The sequence below is a fragment of the Apodemus sylvaticus genome, chromosome 22, assembly GCF_947179515.1.
Source record: "Apodemus sylvaticus chromosome 22, mApoSyl1.1, whole genome shotgun sequence".
In the NCBI taxonomy this organism is placed as follows: Eukaryota; Metazoa; Chordata; class Mammalia; order Rodentia; family Muridae; genus Apodemus; species Apodemus sylvaticus.
The window spans coordinates 10,090,703-10,115,461 of record NC_067493.1 but is presented as its reverse complement, the minus strand read 5'-3'; the positions used below and the strand labels follow the sequence as shown (position 1 = coordinate 10,115,461).

The following is a 24,759-nucleotide window of genomic DNA, read 5'->3' as shown; positions in this document are numbered from 1 at the left end:
ACTTATTAGTGAGTGCATACCATGATTCACCTTTTGAGTCTGGGTTACCTCACTTAGTATGATGTTCTCTAGCTCCATCCATTTGCCTAAGAATTTCATGAATTCATTGTTTCTAATGGCTGAATAGTACTCCATTGTGTAGATATACCACATTTTTTGCATCCACTCTTCTGTTGAGGAATACCTGGGTGCTTTCCAGCATCTGGCAATTATAAATAGGGCTGCTATGAACATAGTAGAGCATGTATCCTTATTACATGGTGGGGAATCCTCTGGGTATATGCCCAGGAGTGGTATAGCAGGATCTTCTGGAAGTGAGGCGCCCAGTTTTCGGAGGAACCGCCAGACTGCTTTCCAGAGTGGTTGTACCAATTTGCAACCCCACCAGCTGTGGAAGAGTGTTCCTCTTTCTCCGCACCCTCTCCAACACCTGCTGTCTCCTGAATTTTTAATCTTAGCCATTCTGACTGGACAGGGTTTTCAAGTGGATTTAGTATTAGAAATAAATCCATTTGTAAAGAGCAATGAGATGAAAGGGAAAAAATAACAGACAAAACATTGTATGGGGAATTAAGAGCATTTTGGCAAAATAAATGTAAATATTAAGTGTATAGCTAGCTATAGAGTTAATAATTAACATCTCACAGAGAACATAGTTGTCATTCAACATACTTTTGGAAACGTTGCTTAAATCAGAGATCACTAGAATTTAAACAGTGTCAGTATAGAAGAACTTTTGTCTTGAATAAGACAGCCATAATGGCATCAGTGTTTATTTCTGATGACTATATAAATGACATATTTATTTTAAAAATGTGATTCGGCATGATTCTAATTTTGGTCATTCAACTTGGAATGCATTCTACCAACATTTAATGATGAATCTTGAAGACATGATAATTGAAATATGACAAATTTAAAAGAACAAAACTGATTGTGTGATTCTGCTTCAGTGAAATATTTAATTAAAATAGAACGGGGCATTTTAGACACTGAAGATTTAGGGAAAGTAAAGAATTTGTATAGGCAATTTGATTTGAGGAAGATGTATAGTGGTTGTAATTGTGTATCATTGTGATTTTTAATTCTTAACTGAGAAATGGAAAAAATTGTAATTTTATTTGCTATATATAGTACAATAAAAATAAATTTCATGTCAACAGATATTAATTTGTTAATTAATGAGATAGATATTCTCATTTTTGAAGTGATGTGTAAAATTAAAATATTTTAAGATTCTATAGCTTTAAATCTAAAATGATTCAAATTTAAATGACTAGTAATTGTTTTTGTTTCTTGAGACAGGGTTTCTCTGTGTAGTCCTGGCTGTTCTGGAGCTCACTCTGTAAACTAGACTGGCCTCTAACTCTTAGAGATCTTCCTGCCTCTGCCTTCTGAGTACTGGGACAAAAAACATTCACCATTACTGTTCTACCAAATGATTGCTTTCTAAAAGTCATTTTCTTTTAAAATTGTTATTATTATTATTGTGGTGTTTGCTTATGTATGTATGTATGTATGTATGTATGTATGTGTGTATGTATGTATGTATCCACCCATCCTATCTATCTATCTACCTCTCTATCTATCTATCTATCTATCTATCTATCTATCTTATCTGTCTATCTATCTATTATCTATCTTATCTATCTATCTATCATCTATCTATCTATCTTATCTATCTATCTTATCTATCTATTATCTATCTATCATCTATCTATCCTATCTATCTATCCTATCTATCTATCCATCTTATCTATCTTATCTATCCTATGTATCTATGTATCTATCTATCTATCTAATCTATCTTATCTATCATCTATCTATCTATCTTATCTGTCTTATCTATATATCTTATCTATCTATCTTATCTATTCTACCTATCTTATCTATCTATCTTATCTATTTATCTATCTATCAGGTCTTATCATCTACCCTTGGCTGGCATGGAACTCAGAAATCTGTCTGCTTCCACCTCCTATATTATGTGATTAAAGGCATGGCCCACCACACTATATTATTATTAATTTGTTCTGTGTGTATGGGTGCTTTGCCTGCATGTAGGTGGGTCCTTGTATATGTGTACCTGGTGCCTCAAGATCACAAAAGTGGGTTTTGTATATCCTAGGACTACAATTATATAAGGTTGTGCTGCCACATAGTTGCTGGGAATCAAACTCAAGTCCTCTGGAAGAACAGCGAATACTCTTAACAATGGAGTAATCTTAACAGACCCATTAATGATTTGGGGGTTGGGGGTTGATACAAGGTCTCATGCATTCCAGGCTGGCCTTGATCTTGTAGCTAAGGATATCCTTGAACTACTAATCTTTCTATTTATGTTTACCTCTTGAGTGTTGAACTTATAAATATGTGCTGTCATGACTGGTTTATAGGATGCTGGATGTGGGACCAAGGCTATGCATTCTGGGCAAGTCCTCTTTTCTCTGAGCTACATATACCCTTCAGTTCCTATCTTCCAAATCTTGATCTTAAGTAGATTCCTTCTGATGGAATTATATACAATTATTCAATCTCATTTTTTCAAAGACAGTTCCTTATTTTGTAAAACGTAGTGGAAAACAAAAACAACATTTTGGGCTGAATGTTACAATGTTTAATACTGTTCCTTTTTTATTTGTTAATTCCATTTTGTTGGATTTCACAAGCCATGGGAGTGGGTTAAGAAGAGAAACCTCAGTTAAAGGAAAGTTTCTGTATAAATCAGCAAAAACATGAGTTTTTGATTACATGTGAAGAGTAATTTTGCTTTACAGTAGGGCTTCCAAAAGTACTTGTTGGATTGATTAATTTTATATCCCTTGACATACAAACACCCACCCTCCCTCTTTTCCTCCCTCCCTCCTTCTGTTTCTGTCTCTCCCTATTCCCTCAGTCTCCCTGTGTTCTTTAACCATGAGTTGGGATAGGAAGATTGCTAACAGGGACAGTTAAAACTCTTTCAAAACAACAGCCAACCAAACAAGCATACATATGTTATTACTGATTGAAATCTTTTTATACTCAGAAAATTTATTTATTCCTACTTGTTTTGTAAACTTCTTCAAGTAATAGTATTTTTGACAGAAGACATTTACTGTGAAAAGTTACTTTTATTAATTGCTGATATAATTATTTGAATATGTTTATAGATTAACACTGTAGGATTTTTTGAGAATATTTACTTTTGGATAAAATAATGCAAAGTGAGATATAGTTGTGTCTTTCTTTATCCCCTATAAAATTGACGATATTTCTGTATTTCTACCCCACTGACTGTTACTATATGGAACTTGCATTTAAAATGAGTTTGTGAAGTAGATTATGAGTATCACTTATTTATTTTAAAGCTTTTGTTATTGTGTATATTTATGTTTATGAGTGTTCTGTCTGCATATATGTATGTGTACCATGTACCTATGGATGTAGGACAAAGGTGTTGGCTCCTCTGGAAGCAGAATTACAGATGATTGTGAATTGCCTTGTGGGTGCTGGGAATTAAACTTAGGTCCTCTGCAAGAGCCCCAGTGTTATTAACCACTGCAACATCTCTCTAGCCCCTATTTTATTATTTTTAGTATGTGGATGTTGTGCATATATATATATATATATATATATATATATATATATATATATATATATATATATATATATGTCTGTATACCACATGCATGCCTGGTATCCACAGAGGCCAGAAAAGGGTGTCAGATTCTCTGGGACTGTAGGGTGTGAACTCTCATGTGAGTTCTCAGAATCGTACTCTGGTCTTCTGTGAGAGCAGCCAGTGTTTCTAAGATATATTTATTTATTTTATATATGTGAGTACACTATAGCAGACTTAGGACACACCAGAAGAGGGCATCATATCTTATTACATTTGGTTGTGAGCCACCATGTGGTTGCTGGGAATTGAACTCAAGACCTCTGTAAGAGCAGTCAGTGCTCTTAGCCGCTGCCATTTCTCCAGCTCATGGCCAGTGCTTCTAATCACTGAGATATCTCTCCAATGTGTGTCTTTCTTTGAGTCTGTTAATTTTTATTATTATTACATCACCCTCCCCCTTTAAAATTTTTATTTGCTGAACCTTGAGGACCATCTTAACTAGAATTTGAGAAAGACAACTGTAAATGCTGAGAATAAAGAATTGGAGAAGTAGAAAAGAGACGGCATGTCCTTTGAATCAGGGACAGCAGTGGAGGTCTGCAATTACTTGTAATTTTAAAGAATGTAAAATATAGTTAATCTGTAACATTCTTAAAAGTTAGTAGATTACATTTAGGAAATCTCCATGTAAATAATGTTTTATATGCATAAGTAACAGATTATGCATTTGTAATAGATTATGTGTAACCAAATTTAAACAATTCTTATTCTATAATTTTACAGTTGATAAAAATGGTGATGTTTTGCATTTCTATTCTTCATGAGCCTGGGGAGGATAAATATGGTTATGAGAAGCCAGAGGAACACTGTTTACCTATCCATACTGTGGAAACCATCATGATTAGTGTCATTTCTATGCTGGCAGATCCTAATGGAGACTCACCTGCAAATGTAGATGCTGCGGTAAGGTATTTGCCTAATAACTGCTCCTTCAATCCTTTACCCTTTTTATTCTCTCTTAATAAAACTCAACGTGAAACTTACTACATATATGCATCTCTTTGTGTCCACATTTTCATAAAAATAAAAATTTGTTATGTATAATGGATTATTTTGTATAATCTATGTATAATGGATTATTTTGAAATATGTAGGATAAATACGGTTATGAGAAGCCAGATATTGCACAATATCTAGATACTGTGCCATAGCAAATTTGATCTAGTTGGCATACATTAATTCCCTCACTAATTTTTTAGTAAGAACAATTAAAATCTATTCCTTTTCATTAGTATTCAAAATAATGGATTTCATTATGATATATGTTCATAAAATTATCTTGTAGTTGTCTTGGTTTGAGGCCTTTTTTGGTTTTTTTTTTTTTTTTTTTTTTTTTTTTGGTTTTTGGTTTTTTCAAGACAGGGTTTCTCTGTGTAGCCCTGGCTGTCCTGGAACTCACTCTGTAGACCAGGCTGGCCTTGAACGCAGAAATCTGACTGCCTCTGCCTCCCAGAGTGTTGGGATTACAGCCATGCGCCACCACTGCCCGGCTGAGGCCTTTTTTTTACTTTGAAAAAATAAAAATTAAAAATTACTATTATCTCTGCATTCTTTGAATGGTTGTTATAGGAAAGAGAAATAAAGGCTAAGTATTTTTGTGAGCATTTCCTGGTATCTACTTGTTTATTAAAAGTTGGTTTTGTTGCCGGGCGGTGGTGGTGCACGCCTGTAATCCCAGCACTCTGGTAGACAGAGGCAGGCGGATTTCTGAGTTTGAGGCCAGCCTGGTCTACAGAGTGAGTTCCAGGACAGCTGGAGCTACACAGAGAAACCCTGTCTCGAAAAACAAAAAAACAAAACAAACAAACAAACAAAATCCAACATGCCTTCATGATCAAAATTCTATGGTCAATAGTACTAGAAAAAGCATACGTCAAACCCCAAAAAAAAGAAAAACAAAAGGCCAGGCGGTGGGCGCACGCCTGTAATCCCAGCACTCTGGGAGGCAGAGGCAGGCAGATTTCTGAGTTTGAGGCCAGCCTGGTCTACAGAGTGAATTCCAGGACAGCCAGGGCTATACAGAGAAACCCAGTCTTGGGGGTGGGGGTGGGGAACCAAAACCCAAAAACCAACCAAACAACAACAACAAAAAGCATATGTCTGTAAATTAAAAAGCAGAACCTTTTCTGCTTTGCTTTGTCTGGCCTCAAAATAGTGTTTCTCTTTGTGTAGGCCCTGCAGGCCTGGCCTGTAACTTGCTCTGTCAACTTGGCTAGCCTCAAACTCACAGTCAGAGTTTTTCACTTAAGCCACCAGAAAGAAGTCACAGCCACATGTTTTTCTCCTGCTTTTTGTCTATTTCTTTTAAGTGCCAGATGAACCAAACCTTTTAAAAGTTTTTTTTTAATCAAAATGCATAACAATAGCTGGGCTACAGAGTGCATTCCAGGATAGCCAGGGCTAGCTATACAAAGAAACCCTGTCTCGAAAAATCCAAAAAAAAGTAAGCAAGAAGTCAAACAAGGAAGGAAGGAAGGAAGGAAGGAAGGAAGGAAGGAAGGAAGGAAAGAAAGAAAGAAAGAAAGAAAGAAAGAAAGAAAGAAAGAAAGAAAGAAAGAAAGAAAGAAATTAAACTGATTACAAATGTTCCTTCTCTGCATATCCAACCACTCCCAGATATTAACATTTTACAAATGTGTTCTTTTTTTTTTTTTTGATTTGATGTTTTTCGAGGCAGGGTTTCTCTGTGTAGTCCTGGCTGTCCTGGAACTCACTCTGTAGACCAGGCTGGCCTCGAACTCAAAAATCCACCTGCCTCTGCCTCCCAGAGTGCTGGGATTACAGGCATGCACCACCACCGCCCGGCTCTACAAATGTGTTCTTGATATTGAATTAACAAAACTTCCTTTAAGAATAGAGAATTTCGCCAGGCCTTGGTACAGGTACATACCTGTAGTCCTAGCACTCTGAGAGGCAGAGACATGCGTATTTCTGAGTTTGAGGCCAGCCTAGTCTACAGAGTGAGTTCTAGGACAGCCAGGTCTATACAGAAAAACTCTGTCTCGAAAATTCAAAAATAAAAATAAAAGAGGAATTTGATCCTCTGTACTAGGGAGGGTAAAACTAAAGAATATGGTAGGCATTTTGCCTATGGTATCTGTTCATATGTAGTCACAGGTGATTGTGAGCCTCTATAAAGGTACTAGATACAAATCCTTTTTTTTTTTAAACAATCATTCAGTACTCTAAATTGTGGAGCCAGTGGGACATTTCTCTAGCCCATGAGGGGTTTTTGTGTGTGTGTGTTTGTGGGTGTGTTTGTGTGTATCTGTGTGTGTTGTTTTCTTTAAGTGTATAGAATGATAGTAGACTGTAGAGTTGGTTAGGTTCAACTCTTGTTTCCTTTTTTTTTTTTTTTTTTTTTTGGTTGTTTGAGACAGGGTTTCTATGTATAGTCCTGACTGTCCTGGAACTCACTCTGTAGACCAGGCTGGCCTCAAACTCAGAAATCTACCGGCCTCTGCCTCCCAGACTGCTGGGATTACAGGTGTGTTCCACCACCGCCCTGCTCCCTGATGACTTTGAACTTAGAAATTTCCCTGTCAAAATCTTCTGGGATTCATAGCCACTGTGTCTCAAGATCTCTAAGCCAAGATCCAGGTCAGAGTTCATTCCAGATATAGTCAAGTTGACCACCAGGGATAGCCACTACATGGAATATAGTTGGTCTTGCCAGTTGCTTCTTGCCAGTTACTTCAGTCCACTTCACAGATAAACTAAAGTGAAGTAGGGTTTAATTTCTGGAAAACTTGATTTGTTTACTTCTAGTTTGTTCTTATTTCTGAGATACTAAGCCCTTATATAGAGATCAGAATATTTGGAAGATTTGTAGACTGCACTCCTCATTCTTTTAGTATGGTGTTTGTTAAAAACATGGCTACTTTTCAGCCACTCCTCTGGAGTTGACAGATTGGTCTCAGAGTGGAAAGAACCCCATTTGGGGAGAAGTAGCAGATCTTTGTAAATTTGGTTCTCTTCTGATACTTGACTAATTTCCATTACTTGGGAGGTGTCTTTGATTGGGACAATTTTGTATAGAAAATACAGTTTTAGTTTCTTGTGGGCTTTGCTTGGTGTTGTTTTTCCTTCAATATAGACACCAAGCTCACAGCCTCTTGAAAGACAGGCAAGTACTGCACTCCTGATCCATATCTATAGTCTAAGCATCTATCTGAGTATCAGACCTGTCTACCCTCCTTATTACACCATCAATAAGGATTTTCTCACTGGCTTTTCACAGCAGAAACCTTGGTGAGCATAGGTGCTCTTAAATGAGCAATCAAATGAATTACTATTTTTAATTTTTTATGTATGTATGTATGTATGTATGTATTTATTTATTCATTCAGAACAGATACTGTTTCTGTAGCCTAGCCAGGTCCTGAGCTCATTATGCAAATGAAGCTGTCCTTGTACTCCTGATTCCCCTCATTCTGCCTCCCAGACACTGAAATTATAGGTGTAATACCCCATACCTGGCTTTAAATTTGAAGATATAGTTTATTATCTGTAGAGAAATGGCATGAGGAGATTGCTCCCAGCTTGCTAGTTTCCAGGCAACCTAGGGTCTTTGTCATTCTCAGCCAACCAAGACAGAGGAGACACTTCCTCACGCAGAGAACCTGATGTTCTCCCAAGCAAGCTGCAAACCGGAGGAAGCGACCTTCCTGCTCCCTTTCCCATGAGAAAGTAACTTTGCTTATAGTTTAATAGACATCATGATGGGCAGCAATGCAGCAAGCAGCAGGCATGGCAGCTGGAGTAGAACGCAGAGAGCTCACATCTGCAGGCACAAAGTGTGAAGCAGAGAAAGCAGACTGAATATGGCAACAGTCTTTAACCTCTCAAAACTGACCTCTGGGGATCCACTTCCTCCAGCAAGGCTGCATCTGTTAATCCCTTCCAAGGAGCACCACCAGCTAAGTGTCCAAATATCTGAGTCTGTGGGGACATTCTTATTCAGTTACATTAATGACTGTGACATACACATTAGCAGAATTCTCAAGTCATTTGCTTTTAAAAGTAGGTGTATAGATTCAGAGTTTCTTGGAAACAGTAATTTTCTAATAGGAATTTCTCTGACTCTTAAGTGATAAAGTCTTCAGGACTGGCAAATAAGCTACTTAAGGAGAATTTAAGAGAAACATATGGCAGTTCTGGGCTTGTAATGAATACACCATTGAACACCCTCACACCTGCCTGGAGCAAATTTGAAAGCAAAACTCTTCTGTTCGCAGAATTAGTAATTTATTCTCAGGGCCTTTTCCATACACCCATAAAACATTTAAATTTTCTTTTTACTCCGATGACTTAGCTGACAACTTTTGTGTGTCTTTAGCCAGATTTCCTGTATATAATATGCCATTAATACAAATTTCAGAAAGAGAAACCAAATCAAAGGTCATTTCAAAAACTAAAGAGTCATGTGTGTGGATAAAATATGTTTTAAGTGTTAAAGATTCTTCTAAATCTTACAAAAGCTAATTTGACTTTAATAGGGTATTTAATGCTTCATATAATAATCTTTGATATAAACATGCATAATTACCAAAAGCAGTGTAAATATTGTATTAATTTATGAAATGTAATGTAGTGATAGTCTAAGTTGTGGCTAGAAAATTTTGACTTTCTGCCTCTTTTGGTCTAATAATGAGCTTACTAGTTAGTCCCTAAGACTGAAGCTAGAGACGTGTCAGCGTTTGGTAATCCTGGTGTTGTATTGTACAGTTTAGTTCTGCCAGTGTTTTCTGTCCTCTGGCCCCCTCTTCCCTTATCTGCCCTCATGGCTCTACTCTTGTCTGCCTCTACCCAGTCTGCAGGTCCTCACCCCTCTGCCATCTCCCAGTAAACCTCCTCACACCTGATCTCTTGCATGTAGTAATTTCTCAAGAGCACAAATTGGAATGGGTGTGCAGTAATACCCCCTTGCTGTATTATATTTCAGCCTCATGTATTACATTTGTTTTCATGATAATCAGTCCCTTGTGTTGTGTTCTTTTAATGAACTTCTCACGGGGTGCAGTTTGCATGACAGATGTGTTATACTGTGTGTGTTTTCTTGAGTGGCTAGTATGACCAATTTAAGAGCCATTTTCTGTCATATGATGAAGGATGTTAGCATTCTGTCCAAACTCCACCCCATCGTTACCTGGCAATAGCCAGGTAGGCCTGACCCACTATAAAAGAGCCTGGTTGCCCCCTCTTTGCTCTCTTGCCCTCTTGGTCTCTTGCTCCTCCCTTGCTCTTTTCCTGCTTCCCTTTTTCCCTTCTCTCATTGCCTTCCCCCCTCTCTCTCCACGTGCCATGGTTGGCCTCTACATCTCTACTCTACTTCTCTAGTGTCTCTTTCTCTGCCTCTACCACCCTCTTAACTCCCCTCCCCATGCCCTTAATAAACTCTATTCTATACTATACCAACATGTGACTGGTCCTCAGGGGGAAGGGATGCCTTGGCATGGGCCCGCTGAGGCACCCCATTCTCCCATACCTCACCACATCACCATAGAACATATCCCCTCCTCTCTGTATCTTTCTACAAACACTCCAAAGGGAATATTTTAGTAGATTGTGTAACTAATTAGTGGTAACAAGTAAGTGACTATTAATTTGATTTATTGATGTTTTATGCAAAGTGAATGTTAAGTGTTGTTATTCAGGAGGGCATGGATTCATTCTCTATAGACCTCACTCAGCCAGTTGAAAGGTTGAAATGTGTTTAAATATGAGGCTTAACCTGTAGGAAGGAAGTTCTCTGGACAGATTGTACTGATAAAGCATCCTGAAAATAATGCATTTGACAAAATTTACTTGGCATTAATCTTTTGTCTTCCGTTAATTGGACATTTGAATTTTCAAATTTCCCATTTCCCTTGATAAATATCAACGAAGAGTACATTATTATATAAAATTGACTTAATTTTTTCTACCCACCACGAGGTAGTGCTGTTGGAGGAAGCAATCTGAGAATGATGACTGGGAAAATGGGTGTGTTTTAATGAATAAAGACAGTTACATGTCTATATAATTATTTTCTTTTTAGTTTATGATATGCTTTCAGGTATGATGTGACTTTATACACCAACTCTGTGTTTTCAGCGTTCATAAACTGTAACCCTTAAAGTTCACTTTACTGTCAAGAATTTTGTCCTGAGGAAGTAGATATTTTGCATAGAACAATTTAACATATTTTAGTTTATCTCAGCATTGCTGGTAATACTGAGAATTAGGAACATTGCACAAGTATCTAGTACATAGTGTCATATGTATATAGTAAAACCTTTTCTTTTTATGTCTCTAAATTTTGAAAAAACACAGTGAATGTATACTATTTTAATAATCTGTTTAAAACAAGTTGTTTGCAGTTTGGACAGCACATACCATTGTTGTCACCTATAGTTTTACATCAAAGACAAAATAATCAAAACAGTGGAGCCTAATTATTTTAGGGTTAAAACCTGAGACTGCACTTGTAAATCTGTCGGGGGTTTTAAGTAAATTGTGTGGCAGGAGCTGTAACTGTTGTTTACTGTCTTGCCTTTTCTTGGTTGTGGCTGAGTCCAGAAGCTGGAGCAGCCGTTCTGCCACGCAGGAAGAGGGACACTGGCTGCAATAGTCAGTGCAATACAGACTGTGGTGAGTACATTTTACTTTTTTGGTGCCCAATTTTATCATGAATTTTTTAAGATTAAGTAAAAATTGTTTTAATCTTTGATTATTTATAGTCTGTATTATTTACTTTTCTGTTGCTGTAATAAAATACCATGACCAAGGGAATTTATTGAAGAGATTATTTTGGCTTGTGCCTCCAGAGGGATGAGACCATCATGGAAGGGAGCTGGGAGATCACATGTTAAGCCCCAAACATGAACAGAGAGAGTGAACTGGAATTGAGGCTAGTCTACATGCAAGTCTCAGAGCCTGCCCCTGGTAAGGTATAGCTGTAAAGTCACCACCAGGGTTCTGATATTTGAGCCTATGGGAGACATTCTCATTCAAACCACTACATTCCACTCCCAGGCTCCAAAGGCTAAGAGGCCGTTATTATAATGCAAAGTGTATTTAATCCTACTTCAGAAGCCCCCATAATCTTCCACCGTCTCAATAAGACCCTGTGAATTCTAAATGTGTATTAACTTCAGCATGCAGTGGCACAGATATACATTACTATTCCTAAAAGGAGGACTGCGGGCACAGTCAGAAAATGCTGGACCCAGCAAGACTGGTAAGGCTGCATGTAAACACCTAATCCCCAGCAAGACTGGTAAGGCTGCATTTAAACACCTAATCCCCAGCCCAGCAGCTCCCAGCTGTGGGTCATGACCCACATATAAGGGAGGGGGGTGCCTTAGACCATCTGAAAACAGATGTTTGCATTACGATTTATGACAGCAAAATTACAGTTATGAGGTAGCAATGAAAATAATTATGTAATTGGGGGTCACTACAACACAAGGAACTGTATTAAAGGGGTTCAGCATGCTCTTCCCCCTTCTGCTGCCTCAAGAAGAACCAAGAAGAAAGAAACACCTCTGCCAGGGCTGGCTCCAGACAGAAGACATATCCACTGTGATGGTTTGAATAAGAATGGGCCTCATAGGCTCATGGGTTTGAATGCTTGTCCCATAGGGAGTGGTGCTATTAGGAGGTGTGGTGTTATTGGAGCATGTGTGGCCAAATTGGACGGAAGTGCGTCACTATGAAAGTGGGCTTTGAGGTCTTAATTTATGTTCAGGCTACACCCAGTATGGACACTGTCTCCTGCTGCTGCTTACAGATCAAGATCTAGAACTCTCAGCAACTTCTCTAGTCCCATGTCTGCCTGGATGCTGCCATGCTTCCCACCATGATAATAATGAACTAAACCTCTGAAACTGTAAGTCAGCCCAATGCAATGTTTTCCTTATAAAAGTTTCCTTGGTCATGGTGACTATTTACAACAATAAAACTCTAAGATACCTACTCACCCACTTTTTTGCTCAGTGAGACTGTTCCATCAGTTTCTCTCCACCTCCCAGATATTTATTTATTTTTTTCCCTTTGATTCCAAATAACCTCTTTCTGAGCTTTCATTTACCCAATCTAAATTCTTTTCCTTGCTGATCATTTTAGCACTTGTCTTTGTTTATTGGGTACTACTCCCCAATTTTTTTCTTAATTTTGAGTCTTCTTAGGGTCACTTTTGTGTATGTTTGTCCCCACAGTAAATTGTTCTCAATATGTATGTCAGTATTATTTTTTTTGACCTGTGCAGCTGTCCGAAGCACGTTTAGCATTTAAGATCTCTGTTAATACATCACTGCTCAATTGCCTGTCTGTCTTACTGGTTTAGATGATTTCATTGTTTCTCTGGGCTGTGACTCTTAATGTATGTGATTATTAGCACTCTTTAGTCCTTAGTGTAGGTCCTTGTTATAGAGACAAAAGCTAGAGCTACATTTTCATTAGTATAGTATTGTACTGTTGTCTCTGTGATGACTAAAACTAACTATTAGGGACAGGTTTGTTGAGTTAAACTAAGTACTAATCAATCAAAATATTTGCTTTGCTTAATGAGGTTAGATCATATTGTTTATAATTACAAGTTTTGCTGGTAAAGTGTTACTTCAGAGTCTATCGTAGTACAGGTTTTAGAGTTAGTCTCTAGAAAATGCAAAATTTTCTTCAATGTACCTTGGCAAATTTAATTTCTAGACTTCGGTCACATATACTCTGAGAAACAAAAAATTGTTTAAAAATATCATTGCTCTTTATAATCACTAGTTAAGAAACTCCTTAATTCTCTGTAGCACCTTATTCATGTGGGAGGAAATGAATGATCAAACAATTGCAGTAATTACTATTTATTTCTTATTATTTGGTCTTATTATTTGGTATGTTTGTTTCCCTCTGGTGTTGGATTTAGAAAATTGTGGTTCTTTTATTATTAGTTTTTTATTAGTATTTATTATTGGTCTTTTTATTAGTCTTTACTAGTATTTATTAATGGTCTTTTATTAGTAGGGAGGGGCTGACCGCACAAAGATCCTTGGCTTTTGTGTTTTTTTGCCCTCTGGATCTTTTGTCTGGCCTATAGCCTTCAGCATGTGTGTTGATATTAGGCAGCCTGCAGTGTAAGCATTTGGGATAGCTGGTTTGTCTGTCCTGTGCCCTGTTTAGAAGTGTGGTGGGGGGATATTGGAAATTCGAAAGCTGCAGGGGAAGTTTAGCTTGCGGCTGAAATGCCTAGATCAGTCTGCTGTGTCTGTGAAGAAAGTTTTGGAAAGATAGCTGTTGTTCAATTGCTGATCTTCAGCTGTGAATGTTGCTTTTCAGGCAGCATTGATTTTGGGTCCTTGAATTTTTCTCAGGCTCAGGGAACCCCAACTGTGCTGTGACATTGGTGCCACCTTGTGGCCAAGCTCAGGGCTGCATTGTTACCTCTGGTTGTTTAGGATATAGGGGGCTGGATTTTCCTCTCAATTTAGTTCAGTTCTAAGCTGGATATAAGGTGCACAAATTTGTTGCTAAAATTTCCAACCCATAGAGCCCATATAAATGACACATAATCCAAATATTTTAATTATAAGTCATATGTCTTCATTGGCAAAATACTTACTTCCCAATCACTAAGATTTGTGCTTTCTCCCATCCACGTGGTCCATAGTGGCTTCCTCCTCTCCTCTTCCTTCTCTCTTTTTCTTCCTCTACCTGCCCCCCCCCTTTTGTGCCTCCAGTCCCACCTTTCCCCTCCACTACCCAATCATAGACTCTAACCTTTGATTGACCAATTAAAATAGAGAGAAGGTTCACATGGCATCACCTAAGTACATGATGGTCTGCTTGTGTGGTCTGACTCTTTAATACAAATCCAAATAGTGTTAATTATTTAAATGTGTGTTTTACTATATTTCTTACACAGCTGTTTTCCAAATATGCCTTTGTCTAGTCTGCTGTAGCAGCATAGACATGTTTTGTTAACAGTGTATTTTCTTGCCAGTAATACATGCATATTTGTTTGTCGGATATGCTACTATTGATATCTAGAGTCATAATGGTTCAACACTAAAGCTAACTGTCAGAATTTTGTTTTGGTTTTGAGTCAGGGTTTTCTGTATAGCCCTGACTGTCCTGGAACTCACTTTGTAGACCAGGTTACCCTCGAACTCACAGAGATCTGCCTGCCCTCAGTCTCTGAGTGCTGTGGTTTAAGTCTTGCACCTGGCTTGATTTTTTTTTAAATACATCATTTTGTTGACTTCTGGGTGTTTGGTGATACCTAGTAAATTTGCACTTTAAATATATTTAAGTGGATCTTCACTTCCTGCTCAATCCTTTATCTTAACAGGCAAGCTTCCTCTGATTTGGAACAAAATAAATACAGGCTGGTCTTCCCTTGTACCTGACACAGGTAGGTACTAAAATTGTTTTCTTCAAAACAGTTCTATTTGATGCTTTCATTCTGATGTTCTTACTGGTATTCTAATGATTCCAAACTTCTTAATATAAAAATCCTCTAGGAATGTTAGGTTATATAAGTTACAGTAACTATAACTGAAAACTTTGCTACTATGTTTCCCATTAAACTTAACTGTGGCTACCTCAAAATGTCAGGTCATTTCAGTGCTGTGTGCACTGGGATTCCAAGCTTTCCTTCTTCATGGGGACTTTATAAACAGCTGAATTTATGAGCTGTGTAAACGTGACATTTTATATTCCGTTCCTAATCTCCTGTGAGAATGATGCTGATTGGTAACGGTAATTGAGATTTTCTAGAAGGCTGTTTCAATAATGCACTCTTAAAAATTAACATTGAAATAGAACTGTTGTAACTATGTGGTAAACTTAGGGAGATTGTTTTAACATCTATGTAGATTGTCTCATTTCTGTGTGTGGCTCACACTTGTCATCCAAATCCAACAGGAAGCTGTTTTGTGATAGTTGTTACTTAAACTAGATTCTAGTTCAGTTATTTTGACAAAGGTTTTGGTCTCTTTTTTTTTGTGGGCAAAAAGTAAGGTTCAAGATTATATGATAGTAATCTTTATAACTGTGGAAAGGGAGGCATAAAGAGGGAGATGCTAATGGGGTTTTAGAAAGTTGCAGGGTCTTTCTATGTGAATGTTTGTTGCTCTTATGTTATTTGTTTGTATATCTAAATAGGCTTTTAGTCAGTAGTTTGGAATATTTCATAATAATGCCATCTGTTATTTGTCTCTTGGTTTTTTTAAACCAAAGGTCACTTGATCTTGAAAGCTTTAGAATACTATTATGAGTTAGGTCAATGAATGGGAGTAAATTTTTAAATTTATATGTTGTAAGAAACCATGTGATAGGCATTTCATTTAAATCTTCTGTACCCCTTAAATATTTAACATTTTTTAGGTTGTTTACCTTCTGTTTCATAGTACTTTGAACAGTAGAATTGTGATTGTTGTTTGCCTTACATGTTCAAGGCCCTGAGTTTGATACCTTGTTCTACAAAAGAAAGATTGTGATTAGTGAAATTTACATAGAGGATGGCAAGAGTTTGATTTAGTGTAACCTGGATCTGAGTCCTTGCTCTGCCACTTTCTGCGACAGGAGCATGCATGGGTGTTTGCCTTTCTTGCCTATTTCCTCTCTGCAAGAGGAACGACAGGAATCAGTGATGCCCAGCATACATCTGCTTAAAAGCAGCAAGGAGAAAGGTTCAGTGCCTTGCACCTAGTGGGACTAGACAATCCCCTCACAGTTAGTACGTGAAGTGGCTCAGTTGTTCCAGAGTAAGTTTTTTATTTTGTTTTGTTTTGTTGTTTAAAGCTGATACGCAAGCATATTCTTTGAAATCAGAACTTGGTATAAGCTTAGAAAGTTCTTAGAGTTTAGATTCTTAGATTTAGGACCTGTACTATTATATTTTGGAACACCATGAGGGGTATTTGTAATAAAATTATTATAAAGTAATATTATCCTAATAGTTGGAGTATAATAATCCTTATAAACAATCTCTGGTTTTTCTAAGTCAGTAATTGTCCTTACGAGATAATATTAACTTTCAGCTCCATAAATGCAATAAACGTGCTGCAGAACTAGTAACATCTAATGGTGAAAGAAAAATTACCTTTGTATGTAGATTTTTGTTTTTTTCTGTGGACTTTTTGAAATATGTCTAATTAGAAGAGTAGTATGATAGCCTAAAAAGTTGGAAATCAAGCAGACTGGAGTTAAATTGTAATTTGGGCATTCATCAGCTGTGGGACTTAAATTACTAGTCTATAAAAGGTAGGGGTGGTAGTAATGTTTTCCATAGTGCTGTGAGAATTAATCTATCCCCCTGTAAACCTCTTTGTTTTAATACTTATAAGGAACACTGGGAGGCAGTAGCCATTGTTATTGTTGTTTCATTAAATAAAGTTTGTAGAGTTGTGCAGAATGGAGCTTATTAAAGCTAAGTATGTGAAACTACACATACCAAAATTGTTACAAATAATCAAATTTATCTTGTAAAATTAAATTTTAAAAGAAAACAATTAGAAAATAGAATAAGAAAGAATACCATGGTGTTGTTAGAAGTGATTTAAAATTCTATCAGATAACTAGAGAAACTGAAATTCATCTATTAAGGTGGTATACAGTCCATAGTATATTCTATATTATGTTATGATACCATTCTTCTTGAATGTGATTTCTAAAATTAACTAATCTGTTTTAAATGATAAGTATTAGTTTGGGTTTGAATGTTCTTTTTTCCTTTTAGGCAAATTGAACTGGCCCAGACAGCAGAGCTCTGTAAGACATGTTGATATTGATGGCTTCTTTGTCTCAGGGGCTATAAGAAATATAACAGATCTCAAAGGTCTGTATTCTTGTTTGTTTTAAGAAAGTTGATATATATCAATGTGTGTGTGTGTGTGTGTGTGTGTGTCTGAATTGATAACAATGTATTCTTTGGAATGTATTTTGATTTTTCTTAGTTAAATCTATTCCTTTGTTCAAATTGGCTGGAGCCTATATTCACAAGTGTAGGAAAATTAGAAAACTACTGCTTGGTGTAAGCTGAAATATACAGAGAAGAGTATCTTAAATTGAGGACTGTATTATCTCAAATAGATGAGGATATTTTCTGGATATTTTTCATATCTTTTTATTGTTTGTTAAGGGGAAATTTCTATTATCCTGTGTCTTCAGACTTTCTGTTCTTCTGTTGAAGTAACTCTCCTCCATGAATGTAGGTAAACATACTAACCTTTGGGTTTTGATAATTTTATATTCTAGAGGTCAGTCATCTGGGCAGTCTTGCTTTTTTTTTTTTTTTAAATGAAATTTTAGGTTTATGTGTGTACTACTTACTAGTATTGAAACATTTATTTAGGATTTTTCCTTAGTTCTTTCTTGACAAGATAGCTACACTAGTGTTTTCTTTTTAAAGTCAGTTTTTCTCTTATGTGAAAATCCTAGAAAATTCTAGATTCCCAACAAGGCTTTATTTTTGTCCTAGGTAGTTGCGACTTAGCTCTGAAAAGTATTATTTTGAATTTGAAAGAATTAGTTTTAACCTTGGGACAACTTACCTTCTAGTAAATTGTTCTTTTTTCTAGTTTATATGAAGAGGCAAGAAGACTTTCTGTGTTATGTGTTTCTTTGTTCTGAGTCTCCTGCCCTCTAAGCCTGTGGTGTTTTACTTACACATCAATTTTACAACATTATTGTTGTCTTATCATTTTATACATGAAAGGAAATGATACATTAAAGTAATGTTCTTAACCAAAGCAAAATCTGGGGGTCTGAAATTCACATTTAGTTATATGTTAAACATCAGATTTTCATTGCTGTGCATGAATCTCCAGTTTGTTTCTATTGCTATCAAATTAAAAAAAATAAAATGGGAGGATAAACGTATTTATATCTGAATTGTAAAAGTCTGTTTATAGTTTTTGTTTTGTTGTCTACTCCTACAATTTGAGCCTGGGATCTGAGTTGTCTGCTTTTCATTGTAAGAAATGAAAAGCCATGGAAAACTGACTCTGCTGATTTTAGATTGAGTCGGTTTATCAGAAACATTGCTGGAGCCATGCGTGGTGCATGCTTTTAATCCTATCAGGTGAACATCAGTGAGTTCCTGGCCAGCGTTGTCTACATAGAGAATTTCAGAAGACCCTGTCTTAAAAAAAAAATTAGGTGATGTTATATGGTGATGCTTTTTAAGATTCAATGCATAAGTGATTAAAGAACAAATATTATATAATTAAAATTGCATGAAAAAATTCTATTACATGACCTTAACATCCTTTTGTACTTAGAGAAACAATTCAATTTTTTTTTCTCACAGGAAAAACAGTGGCTCTGTCAGCAACCATGGCACAGGAAGGTCACCTTTTCATCCTGGTGCTAACATCCAGCTGGAGTGGCAGTATTACCAAAATAAAATCCTGAAAGGAGAAGCAGGTACACATGAGTGTTTAAAAGCCATAGTAACCTCTGGATGTTGCTGGTGGTGTTGGTATCTTAGAAGTACAAGTAGAATTAGAATAATTAAGAATTTGAATTTGAAGGTTTTAAGGATGCTAGTGACTGTAGAGAGAATATCTTGTGTATTGTACTAAAAGAAAACTATGGCCTATAGGAAAGTGTAGAATACAAGATGAGACATTCAGAAGGCAGAAAGAATTCTGGGATAGAGCCAGGGATGAGATATTTGCCTGGGAAAATGTGACGAGACTGACACATGGTACCTGAGCCCAGGTAAGTAGTCATGTGTCAGAAAGTAGATTTGAGTAAGTGGGTTATAATGCACTATGGCCTAGTCAGAGAAGACTAGCTATAAGGCCAACATATTTGTAAGTATACATATTTTGAGTCTGAGTTTTATTTCTGGGAGCATGGGGCTGGGAAGAAGACCTATGTGCAAACTTCTACAAGTGACAACTTGAATCACAACAAAATCTAAATCTGAGCAGATGACCAGTGCATAGTTATGTTTTCTGGAATTGGATGATGGTGTTTTCCTGAAACCCAATCTACTGTGTATAAATTTAGATTGGGATTGTAAAGCATGGTGTGAATTGTTTTCGTATTAACTAAATAAGTTATTAGCCATTTGGCTTATGTCACAGTGAAGACACTGAAGTTTGTGTTCTTCAGTATTTTTAAGAATTTAAAGGTAGACACGGTGGTACCTAATCCCAGCCTTTGGGAGATAGCACCAGGAGAACAGTATTTTCAAGGGAAGGCTACAGACTAGGGAAACCCTGATTTAAGAAAGGACACAACCTCTTTTGGAACCAGAATCTAAATGCCTCATTTGAGTGAACTTGTTTTTTAGAAGAAATATTTTCATAGCTGTCTTAGGAAACTAGTCTCTTTACATTCATAAGACCTTTATGTGTTTTTATTACCTTGCATTATAATTTGAAAGAAATTGGGAATCCTTTCTCATTGGTTTCCTTGTGGAATAAATTGTTAAAACCACAAATCTTTAAAAAAAATCATTCTTTTAGAGAAGCATTTACCAGAAGACAGATATATAGCACAGTGGAAAGGATCTAGAGTTGGGTTTTATCCAAGTTACTTTGGTTCCCTGTTTTGTCAGATATAAAACACTGGGATTATTTTATAAAAGACCCAGATGAGGCAAAACAGAGTCTGGGTATCTGGATTTATTTTCTGGAATTAGTCTTTCTTGATTGTAATCATCTCCTTACACAGTGTATTGGGAAGCATAATTGTAGGCACACATTTATACTTTATTATATATATAAAATGAGTTTTTCAAGTTTTCTAAGGCTTTTATTAGCTGTTATCTGTTTTCAGAATATTTTGAGATTTAGTGATTTTTGTCAGTAGATCATGGGGTAACTTTCTGAACTTGTTTAGGCCTTGCTTCATTGTTTATGGTTAGTTTCTTAAGCATACCTTTGTACAAGGTGGCAATGGGGTCTCCCTTTCTGGTCTTCTCTAGCTACCAATACTGCTTCCCCTGCTCCTCCTTCAGAGGAACCATGTGGACTGTTTCCTGTGGCTGCCACTTCTGCTCTCCACTGGTCTTGTACAAGCATGTTTAAGTTTAGCGGTGGTAGGGGAGTTGTAGGTGGAGCTGAGTGTCGTTTATCACTCCTATCCTACCATAGCCAAGAGCATCCTTTCAGAGGTGCAGGCAAGGGAGAAGGTGAGGGATAAAACCTATGTCTCTCTGGTCTCCAGCCCTCACACCTCGCTTGAGGTTTCTCTTTGTCCTGGAGGGATGGATAGCTAGTTCCTTCAAGCTGGGAATAACACAGTGTCTTGTGGGCAGAGGTGCTAGTCTGCTCATGGAAGGACCTGATCCTCATGTTTCTTGTGCCCCAACCCATCTCCGTGTTTCATCCTGGGGCACTGGAGAATTGTGGGAACCTTAGCTTCCTAGGCTTGGTGTCCATCTAGATGGGATATGCAGATCTCTGGCAGTAGGCACTTTCTCCACTCTCTATATTCCCTCAAAGCATGATGACAATATGGTACATGTTGGGTAGGGGAAAGGCAACCCACCCCCACCCCTGCCTCCTTCTGTCTTGTATTTTGCTATGTTTATTTATTTATTTATTTAATTTAATTTAATTTTTTTAAAAGATTTATTTATTTATTATATGTAAGTACACTGTAGCTATCCTCAGATGCTCCAGAAGAGGGTGTCAGATCTCATTACAGATGGTTGTGAGCCATTATGTGGTTCCTGGGATTTGAACTCAGGACATTCAGAAGAACAGTCAGTGCTCTTAACCTTTGAGCCATCTCTCCAGCCCAGTATGTTGCTATGTTGGCCAGATTTTTGCCCATCTGGATCATAATTTCCTCCACCCCAGATCTACCAGATGTCAGATCTGGACTTTTTTTTTCCTTTATTTAAATGAGGTTTAAGTTGGCCATTTTCCTTAACTTTTCTTTTCCTAAGAGGATTGTCAGCTAGTTGCCTGGTTGTTGTGTATATCACTCTTGGTCTCTAGTATTAGGGCAATGGTGAAGTTGGTATTCTGTTCTCCATGTCACCTTGATTCCTAGTTGACAAGTTGTCCTTTTTATTAAAACCAAAATTTGTTTTTAGTACAGTACTCATGATACAACAGTGAATAAGATGGACCAATTTTTTTTTTTTAGAAAAGTGGACCGATTTTTAATATTTAATGATTATTTATTAACAATTAGAAAATACAACCATTAACCTTTATTTTGTTCCTTCTTTTTTAATAATAAAAACCATAATGAGTTCAAGCAGTTTACTGGCTGTTTTCTTGTTTTTTTAAAATTCCTTATTAAATTATGGGGGTGTTGACCAGGTATCCCTGTCTTACTCAACAGAATAAATTGTATTAATAAGTGTTAAAGTAAGATGGGCCAGCTTTAATTTTTAAAGTCATTACTTTCTTATTACAATAAAAAGTGGTAAAAAAATAGATCTTTTCATCTCTCTCTCTCACTATGTCTCTCTGTCTCTGTCTCTCTCTCTCTCTCCCTTTTGGATGATTGTGTGCTTTTTAAAAATATTTTTAATATCTGAAGAAAAATAAAATATTCGGCTAGGTTTGTTTTGTTTCATTTCACTTTTTCTTTTGATTTTGCCTTAATAAACATAAGGAGGCTGACCTCTCTCTCCAGCCTTCCTTGTTTTCGAGGGGAAGGCTTCTTATGCTCTTCTATATCTCTGTCTGTCTCTGTTTATATGTCTATCTGTCTGTCTATCATCTATGTTTTAGCATTTTTATTATATAGCCTTGGATCTCTTAGTTAATTTTATTTAATCCTCCTGTGAGGGTTGTGCTATAGATCACCAACAAGCACACACAATTTTAAATTTTAATTATTATAATAAAAGGAGATTGACAAGTATCTTTTGTTGTTGGTGGTGGTGAAGATGATGGTGGCAGATGTTGCTGCAGTGGCAGCTCTTTTTTTCTTTTTTCTTTCTATGAAAAGAAAAAAAAGAAAATATTCAGCTATTTCTATAGTTCCTCCAGCTTTCCTGTCTTGTTTGTTTATATTTAATCCTCCAGTGATGGTAGTCCTGTGTGCATGTGCGAACACACACACACACACACACACACACACACACACACACACACATTCACTATACAACACAACACCCAGGGAAGGGGGACAGTCATGGAGAAGGAAGAACTCATTAGGAAGCATTGGCTTAGACATGTGAGAAAGGTGATAGTGAACTAGAGATTTTTAATGTCAAACTATTATGTTCCTTAAAACTTACAATAACTGTTTTAACAAAGAAATATTGAGTTTTTTCTTCATCTGTTTCTTTTCACTCCAGAGATCATGCTGACCCAGAAAGTGGAGATCTGATTGCTGAGATTAATGGCTTGAGCCACCATGATTATCTGTAATAAAGTGAGGTGTTAGAGCCTGTGGCCTAGTGACGTGAACATCGGGCCTGGGTGAGTATGGACTCAGAGATGACCAACTCTGTGTGTGTGCTACACTCAGTTCTCTCCTTTCAGCCAGGGATGAGTCTTAGGCTCACAGATTTGTGAATGTGAGCTTGCTTTGTTGCATCCAACATAACATGTTTTCTGGTTTGTTTTTTTCCTGCATGCTGGTTTCCTTGGTGTGGTTTCGCTTTCTATCTGTGCTGGATTCCTAACCTGCACTGGGGAATCAGAAGCAAGGTCAGAGTCAAAGTCTTTTTGATAAAGAACCAGGAATACATACCAGCACATCTGGGCTGACTGTCCTTCTTCCCAAGGGATAGATCAATCTCAGAGAAGATGGTCCTTCCTCTTGATCTACAGGTCGTACCCTAAATATGGTACAGCCCATTTTCCTTCTTGCACTGTACACTTCTCAACACCTATACCTGCCACACACACCTAACTACATCTCCCTGTATGTGTGAGGGGGGTTGCCATGTCTGTTGGTCTGCAAACTATTTGAGAAAGCTTGGTGGCCACAGAGGCTATGAGAAGGGTGTCAGTTGGCCTGGGAATGGAAGAGCAGCCAGTGCTCTTAAATTCTGACCTATGTCTTTCCAATGGACAGTTTTCAGCATGAAATCAGTCATAATTTTAGTGTGAATGTTTTACAACTCATTGTCCTTTAATATATGTAAGACTAACTAGTATTGATGATGGTTCACTTTTCTTAACCTTGATAGTCAAACTAGGACAGACTTGCACACTACCTAGCTATTGGGGAGATAATTGATGTGCAGAAAAGGAACTTGTCTAGTCAGTAAAGTGTTGCTGTGTTTTTGGGGGGGGGGTTAATAATAGAAATTGTATTTTGTCTATATATTTTATTACAAGTTCTTGTTTTGATTCTCATTTTATTTCAAGGGTACTCTCTAGATCAGTAGAGCCTCCTTACAAGTCACCACATGTAAATTGGATTTACATCCCTATCATCTAGAGGATAGCAAGCACAGAGAACAGCAAAGACAAAAAAGAAAGGACAAAGAACTCAGAGGGTGACACACTAATCACTTTGGGTCATTTTTTTCCTGTTTTACCTTGACTCTGACTTCTAACAAAAAGAGAACATCAAGAAGAAGAAAATGAAAGAAACAATCATCTTTGGAGCCCTGGTGTTGTCGTCGAGTCAAATTTTTAAAAGACAGAGAGGAGTTGTGAAAATCAGCTTGCTTAGTGGAAGTCCGCAGTGTTATATAATCAGTACCATTGTGCTTTATCTTACAGAAAGTTAAACATGGCCTGTGGTCACACAGTTACTGAAGAATTGAAGTGTAGCCTACAATTCTTATTCTCTCTCTCTCTCTCTCTCTCTCTCTCTCTCTCTCTCTCTCTCATGAATAAAATTTGAAATTAAACTACATGTACAATGAAAAAAGTATGGTGCTGTGTGTCTTTAATCACATGACACAGTAGATGGAGACAGGCAGAGCTCTATGACCTGGAGGCAGGCCTGATATAGGTACTGGTCTCAAGGGCTAAGCACCCTCAACTAATGAAATGAAGAGAAAAATAAATAGATATAATTAACCTTGAATTAAGGAAACAAGTAAAGAAACAAAGTAAGGCAATACTGGGTGGCCTGGCTTGGAGAGAGAGAGGGAGAGGAAGGGGGCAGAGGGAGCTAGAGAGAAGTGATGATGATAATCAGAGTGGTTAGAGGGACTGACCTTGTCTTCTCTGCCT

The 24,759-nt window shown here is 37.1% G+C and overlaps 1 protein-coding gene across 1 annotated transcript in view; it reads left to right on the top strand.

The window, feature by feature from the left end:
• LOC127672339 (uncharacterized) overlaps positions 1-24,436 on the top strand; it is a 77,447-nt gene extending 53,011 nt beyond the window's left edge. The window contains exons 5-11 of the mRNA XM_052167433.1: positions 11,225-11,296; positions 14,988-15,050; positions 17,379-17,477; positions 18,951-19,066; positions 22,920-23,043; positions 23,268-23,414; positions 23,941-24,436. Coding sequence (XP_052023393.1) covers positions 11,225-11,296; positions 14,988-15,050; positions 17,379-17,477; positions 18,951-19,054 — 338 coding nt within the window. The 3' untranslated portion in view covers positions 19,055-19,066; positions 22,920-23,043; positions 23,268-23,414; positions 23,941-24,436. The remainder of the gene's footprint in view (positions 1-11,224; positions 11,297-14,987; positions 15,051-17,378; positions 17,478-18,950; positions 19,067-22,919; positions 23,044-23,267; positions 23,415-23,940) is intronic.
• The last annotated feature ends 323 nt before the right edge of the window (positions 24,437-24,759 follow it).